This window comes from Tachyglossus aculeatus, chromosome 8 (genome assembly GCF_015852505.1).
Source record: "Tachyglossus aculeatus isolate mTacAcu1 chromosome 8, mTacAcu1.pri, whole genome shotgun sequence".
Classification (NCBI taxonomy): Eukaryota; Metazoa; Chordata; class Mammalia; order Monotremata; family Tachyglossidae; genus Tachyglossus; species Tachyglossus aculeatus.
The window spans coordinates 24214940-24222474 of record NC_052073.1 but is presented as its reverse complement, the minus strand read 5'-3'; the positions used below and the strand labels follow the sequence as shown (position 1 = coordinate 24222474).

Sequence of the window (7535 nt, the reverse complement as noted above, 5' to 3'; positions counted from 1 at the left end):
CTTAGCCAGAGTGGGGAGATAATGGTGGCGACAGGGGAAGGGGTCTGGGACCACCACAAAAGTTGAAGCAGGTCTCCCACCTCCACTCTCCATCTTCCACCACCCCTTGGCAGATGGGGGCAGTGCCAGTCCTGGCAGGGGCAGGAGAAAGGAGGAAAAAGCTCCACTCGGAATGGAGGCCTGGGACTGGGCAGTGGCCAGGCTCCCGCTGCTCTGATTCCCCAGGGAAACAGGGCTAATGTCCTTGTGGCTGCTGCCTGGGGGCCCACTGAGAGAGACCCCCGTCCGGCTGAGGCGTTAGGAGAAAGCGTGAGGGAAGAAATAAGGGGGAAAAGCTTCAGAATTGGAGAGCGGAAACCTGGGCCTGGGTGGGAGCAGCAGAAGGAGTTGGAGAAAAAAGTGGGCAGCAAGGAGAAAGGGTCTTGAGCAGAAGAGTCAGTGGTGAGGTGGGGATGGGGCAGCAGAGTGGGGGGATCCTGTGACCGCAGCAACTTTAAGTGTTTTCTGATCAACAACAGCACCCAAGCCCCTCTGCCCTGGCACCCACATGTGGGGAAAGACGAGTCAGGGGGATGCCAGGGTGCCGGGGGAAGACCACCCTCAGGATCCACTTCTGGCCCTGCAGCTTGGCTCAGTGGGCACCCCTTCCCCACCCCACCTTTGGGAGCAGCCGGTGAACCCTGAAAGGGAGAGATGAGGGTGGGGTGGAAGCAGAGGGGGTGACAGGACCCTCGCCCCCACAGACAGGACAGAAGGCGAAAAGGAAGTGAGGTGAGGGAATGAATGGGTTTGTCCGGCAAGGATGGGGCCGGGGGCGAGCAGAGAAGCCTCCCCCGCCCCCTCCTCTCCCAGCCAAGGAGGGCCCGGCTGGAGGTCTCGGGACCCTGGTCACTTTAAGGTGTCGTCGGCGTTTTTGAACATGAGGATGGCGTTATAGATCTTGAGGGCCGGGCCCAGCTTGACGCTCATGATCTTCACGATGTCGGCCTGGGTTAGCAAAAGGAACGCTTCGCCGTCAATCATCTGAGGGTGAGGGCGGCGAGACACAGCAGGCGGCCGGGAGGGGCAAGCGGGAAAGGGAGATCGGGAGAACGGAGGAGGAGGAGGAGGGAGCGGGAGAGAAGGGGAAAGCAAAGAGGGACAGAGGAAGAAAGGGAGGAGAGAGAAGAGAAGGGTAGATATCTAGCGGATTTCAAACAATGCTCAGATGTGCTCCAAAGAAGGGGCATGCCTAGGTGGCTCAGAAGTTATGTTTACGGCCAGAGGCCAAATGGCTAACGTGAGACTATAATGCTTAATCCCCTTCTACCCTCAATCTCCATGTTTAGGACCCACCCCCACCCCCAAATCCTCACAGGACTCTGGACCAGACTTCTCCCCGAGAACAAGACTCTGGACAAGACCCCCACCAAAACACACAAGACTTTGGATCAAACCCCCTCCTTGCAGGACTCAAGAGCAGACCCCCACCCCTGACAGGAATCTGGATCAGACCTCCCCAACCACAAGACTCTGGACAAGACCCCTCTCCCCACAGGATTCTGGATCAGACCCTCACCTCAAAGAACTCTAGACCAGACTCCCAACCTCCAGAGGACTCTGGACCAGACCACCCCCTTCAAAAACTCTGGTCCCGACCCCTCCCCTCCATACCCCCACCTCGCCATGTGACTCTGGATCAAGACCCCCCTCAGAAGTGCTGCAAAGACATCAGGAAATTGGACAAGTGCAAACTTGTGGTTCATTTTTGTTCCTCTGGACTCTGCCTTGGCTGTCTCCCCAAACCTCACTCCTATCTCCTTGGGGTGGTTCCACCCTGCTCTCACCACCCAGTCTCTTGTCCCAGTCAGTGGGACCTGAGCTAGAGGGAGAAGCCGGGGAAGAAGTTGGACTGAATTGCCATGATAATCATGTTTCCACTGGTCCATGCCAAGGGGAGTGGATGCTGCAATAACCCACACCATCAGAGGCCCGGCTAATATACTCTAATCCCCTCCCGACCTGGGGGCGAGGGGTGGTGCGCTATCTGAGAGGGTGTCGAGTAGAGAGGAATTAACGTTGTTGCTGCCACTGCCAACCCCCAATTTGCCTCTCCCAGGCCCAGCCGTGTCTCCCCTGACCAATGTCTCTATTACCGGTAGTGAGGCAGCAATAAGAGCAAACCCCTGGAATGGACCAGGCAGAGCAGCAAACTGCCTGAAGCCCACAGCCTCCAGTGCCCTTTGGGGACACATTCCAATCATCTCCAAAAATGAAAAATGACCCTCAATTGTCTCAAAACCTCATTGAGCCAGGGGGTGGGCCTGCATGCCAGCCAGATGTGGAAGATGACACTGTTTGGAGGACGGCTGCTCTTTAGGGGCTCAATTTTTGACAATTTGTCCCATGGCCACCTTGTCCCAAGCACTATGAAGCCTCGTGAGGCTTATTATATTATAATATTACAATAATATATTATTATAATATATAATATTATAATAATTATAATAATAACATTTGTTAAGCGCTTACTATGTGCAAAGCACTGTTCTAAGCGCTGGGCCAGTGTCTGTCCCATCCATCCATCTTCTTTCTACCCCACCACCCTCTGGGGCTGGTCCTGAGACAATAGAGAGGGAATAGGTAACTCTGTCACCAGCTTCGGTGGCTTCCAGACTCTCTCTCTCTCTCTCTCTCTCTCTCAGAGAAGCAGCGTGGCTCAGTGGAAAGAGCCCGGGCTTTGGAGTCAGAGGTCATGGGTTCAAATCTCACCTCTGCCAACTGTCAGCTGTGTGACTTGAGCAAGTCACTTAACTTCTCGGTGCCCCAGTTACCTCATCTGTAAAATGGGGATTAAGACTGTGAGCCCTATGTGGGACAACCTGATCACCTTATAACCTCCCCAGCGCTTAGAACAGTGCTTTGCACATAGTAAGCGCTTAATAAATGCCATTATTATTATTATTATTATTATTATTATTATTATTATTATTACCAAGCTCCCCAAGAGCTCTGGGGCATCAGGGAACTGGAAGGGGAGGGTCCTTGGGACCCTGGGATGTGGGGGGTGGGATGTCATGAGGGAAAGAGAAGGCATCCAAGGGTGAAGGGAGGTCAGAGGTCACTGTGGGAAGATTCCAACAGGGAGAGTGAAGGAGGAGAAACATGAAGGGTCGGAGCAGGGGCTGTGGGGAATGAGGGCTGGAAAAGGTTAGGGGCAGAGTGAATGATGGAATGACTGGCCCCCAGCCTCATTGCCCCCCTTCTCTTCCCCGATGGGAAGTGGGAGTGCTGTGCCTGGGGCCAAGAAATTCTGGGGTGGGCTGGTTAGGCAGCTAGGCAATAATAATAATAATAATAATAATAATAATAATAATAATAGCATTTGTTAAGCGCTTACTATGTGCAAAGCACTGTTCTAAGCGCTGGGGGGGATACAAGCTGATCAGGTTGTCCCACATAGGGCTCACAGTCTTAATCCCCACTTGACAGATGAGGGAACTGAGGCCCAGAGAAGTGAAGTGACTTGCCCAAAGTCACACAGCTGACAAGTGGCGGAGCTGGGATCCAACCTGTACTTCCCAAGCTCTTAGTACAGTGCTCTGCACACAGTAAGCGCTCAATAAATACGATTGAATGAATGAATAAATTAGAACCCACGACCTCTGGCTCCCAAGCCCCGGCTCTTTCCACTGAGCCACGCTGCTTCTCGTGGCAAGGCCACGCGCCTGACGCTCCTTCCGGCAAAAACGTATTCTGCTTCCCTTTATCAAGTCGGTGGGAGGGCTTCTCCGGTCTCTCGGGGAGGGTGTACCCCACCCTGGACCAGGCTGGGTCCCCTCCCACGGTGCAGAGATGCCCGCACCTTCCAGAAGTAGAAAGAGGACATGGCATCTCGAAACTAGCCCCTACTACCTGTTTCATCTGCTCAGCTCGCGGCCTCTCAGCCCCAACTGCACCTGCCCAGGGCCCTGCCCTCTTCTGCCCACCCAGTGCCCCCTCGGATCTCGCTCTTTCCCTTTTACCTCGTCCTTGAAGAGTTTCGCTTGGTCCTCACAGCCTGTCAAGGTCTGAACAAAGCCAAAGACCTGAGAAAGCGAAAGCAAAGGGAAACATCAGAAGAGGGGAAAGGAGGCTGGAGGCAGAGGGGAGGAAAATGGAGATGGGAGGAAGATGGGGAAGTTGGAAAGGGAGTGGGGGAAAAGATGGAAAGGGAGTGGGGGGAAAGATGGAAAGGGAGTGGGGGGAAAGATGGAAAGGGATGGGGGAAGATGGAAAGGGAGTGGGGAGAAGATGGAAAGGGAGTGGGGAGAAGATGGGAATGGAGTGGGGGAGAAGACGGGAATGGAGTGGGGGAGAAGACGGGAAGGGAGTGGGGGAGAAGATGGGAAGGGAGTGGGGGAGAAGATGGGAAGGGAGTGGGGGAGAAGATGGGAAGGGAGTCGGGAGGGATGGGATGGGAGACTCGGGAAGAGATGGAACGCCCACCTTACCTCATCAATGGTCCATTTGGCCACTGTGGCTGCCGTGATCCCTGCCACCCCAGGCAACAGTTTGCTGTGCTGCTCCCAGCACAGGGAAAGCGAGCGGTCAGGGTGAGCCGACAGGGCGGACATGAAGAAGGACTGGTGGCCGGTGTCTGCAGAAAGAGCTGAAGGCCGAATGCAGAACTGAAGGCCAGACAGAAGCCCTCTGCGACCTGCTGCAGCCCCTGTGGTCCCCACCCGCCCCGCCCTGGGATGCAGCCTGGGCCTGGCCTTTCCCAGAAGCCACCAGAGATAATAATAATAATAATAATAATAATAATAATAATAATAATAACAATGTTGGTATTTGTTAAGCACTTACTAAGCACTGTTCTAAGCGCTGGTGGGGGATACAAGGTAATCAAGGTTGTCCCACGGTGGGCTCACAGTCTTAATCCCCATTTTACAGGTAACTGAGGCACAGAGAAGTGAAGTGACTTGCCCAAAGTCACCCAGCTGACAAGTGGTGGAGCCGGGATTTGAACCCATGACCTCTGACTCCCAAGCCCAGGCTCTTTCCACTGAGCCACGCTGCTTCAAGATGGTGTGTTCCAGACAGCCCACGACCCCTTAAGTAAGCAAGCAACCAGGCAAGGTCAGGCATAGGGGAGGGGAAAAAATCAATCAACTGGAGATAAGGAGCCCAACCAGGTCAGCCCCCTGCGTGCCACGTCGGATTGGAAGCTCCTTGAAGGCGGGGACGGTGTCCTGTGTTTCGATCATACTCTCCCGAACGTTAACACAGTGCTCTGTGCATGGAAAGTGCTCAACAACTACAAACCAAGGGTCGACTTAGAGCCAGGGCTGGGTTAGGGATTTGGTTTGGGAACAAGGAACAGGGTTGGGGAATTGGCTTGAGGAATGTTAGTGGATCTATGATTGAATTTTCAGCGAGGGGAGGTGACTGTGAGCCCATTGTCGGGTAGGGACCGTCTCTATACGTTGCCAGCTTGTACTTCCCAAGCGCTTAGTACAGTGCTCTGCACACAGTAAGCGCTCAATAAATAAGATTGAATGAATGAAAGAATCCTTGGCTGTTTGATGCCCAGTGATTTATTTATTTTACTTGTACATATTTATTCTATTTATTTTATTTTGTTAATATGTTTTGTTCTCTGTCTCCCCCTTCTAGACTGTGAGCCCGCTGTTGGGTAGGGACCGTCTCTATATGTTGCCAACTTGTACTTCCCAAGCGCTTAGTACAGTGCTCTACACACAGTAAGCGCTCAATAAATACGATTGAATGAAAGAATGAATTTATCATGTTACTCAGGGTGTCGACCCACCCATCACCCTCTGGGGAGAAGACAACTCTTCTCGGGTTCCCCTTCCTCGCCTCCACCCGCTTCTCACTCCCCTCATCGACCTCTCAGAGCTCTGCTCCAGGGTCATCTGCTGCTGCCCCACCCCTTACTATGTGTCAGGCATTCTTCTAAGCGCTGGGGTAGATAATAAAGTAATCTGGTTGGACCCAGTCCCTGTCCCACATGGGACTCACAGTCTTCATCCCCATTTTACAGATAAGGTAACTGAGGCACAGAGCGGTAAGGGACTTGCCAGGGGTCACACAGCAGACAAGTGGCAGAGCCAGGATTAGAACCCATCACCTTCTTACTCCCAGGCCCATTCTCTATCCACTAGGCCACGGCTGCTGTGGGCAGGGAAGAAAGAAGAAGAAAGAAGAAGACAGAAAGAGGAGAAGGAGGAGAAAAAAGAAGGAAGAAGAAGAAAGAAGAAGGAGGAAGAAGAAGGAGGAAGGAGGAGGAAGGAGGAGGAAGGAGGAGGAAGGAGAAAGAAGGAGAAGGAGAAGGAGAAGAAGGAGGAGAAGAAGAAGGAGAAGAAGGAGAAGAAGAAGAAGGAGAAGAAGAAGAAGAAGAAGAAGAAGAAGAAGAAGAAGAAGAAGAAGAAGAAGAAGAAGAGGAAGAAGAAGAAGAAGAAGAAGAAGAAGAAGAAGAAGAAGAAGAAGAAGAAGAAGAAGAAGAAGAAGAAGGAAGGAGGAATGAAGAAGAAGAAAGAAGAAGAAAGAAGGAAGGAAGAAGAAAGAAGGAAGGAAGAAGAAGAAGGAAGGAAGAAGAAGAAGAAAGAAGAAGAAAGAAGGAAGGAAGAAGAAGAAAGAAGGAAGGAAGAAGAAGAAGGAAGAAGAAGAAAGAAGGAAGGAAGAAAAAGAAGGAAGAAAGAAGAAGAAAGAAGAATTAAGTGCTTATGACTTGCCAAAGATCACAAGTGGCAGTGCCAGGATTAGAACCCAGATCCTTCTTACTCCCAGGCCCATTCTCTATCCACTAGGCCATGGCTGCTATGGGCAAGGAATAATAATAACAATAATAATAATAATGATAATGCACTTATTCATTCTTTCAATTGTATTTATTGAGCGCATACTGTGTGCAGCGCACTGTACTAAGCACTTGGGAAGTACAAGTTGGCAACATATAGAGACGGTCCCTACCCAACAACGGGCTCACAGCAGACAAGTGGCAGAGTCAGGATTAGAACCCAGGTCCTTCTTACTCCCAGGCCTGTTTCTATCCACTAGGCCTCGGCTGCTGAGGGCAGGGAATAATAACAGTCATCATAATAATAATGATAATTAAGCGCTTATGACTTGCCAAAGGTCACATAGTAGACAAGTGGCAGAGTCAGGATTAGAATCCAGCTCCTTCTGATTCCCAGGCCCGTTCTCCATCCACTAGACCACAGCTGCTGTGGGCAGGGAATAATAACAATAATAATAATAATAATAATTAAGCACTTGCTATGTGCTGGGAACTGTACTAAGTGCTGGGCACTGTACTAAGTGCTGGATGTGTCTACCAACTCTGCTATATCGTAATAATAATAATAATGATGATGGCATTTGTTAAGTGCTTACTATGTGCGAAGCACTGTTCTAAGCGCTAGGGGGGATACAAGGTGATCTGGTTGTCCCCCGTGGGACTCACAGTCTTAATCCCCATTTTCCAGATGGGGTAACTGAGGCCCAGAGAAGTGAAGTGACTTACCCAAGGTCACACAGCTGACAAGTGGCGG

The 7535-nt window shown here is 51.5% G+C and overlaps 1 protein-coding gene across 1 annotated transcript in view; it reads right to left on the bottom strand.

Annotated features, from left to right (window-relative positions):
* Positions 1-873: 873 nt before the first annotated feature.
* L3MBTL1 (L3MBTL histone methyl-lysine binding protein 1) overlaps positions 874-7535 on the bottom strand; it is a 52765-nt gene continuing 46103 nt past the window's right edge. The window contains exons 22-24 of the mRNA XM_038750195.1: positions 4473-4630; positions 4005-4067; positions 874-1023 (exon numbers count right to left, since the gene is read on the bottom strand). Of these exons, the coding sequence (XP_038606123.1) occupies positions 889-1023; positions 4005-4067; positions 4473-4630 (356 nt within the window). The 3' untranslated portion in view covers positions 874-888. The remainder of the gene's footprint in view (positions 1024-4004; positions 4068-4472; positions 4631-7535) is intronic.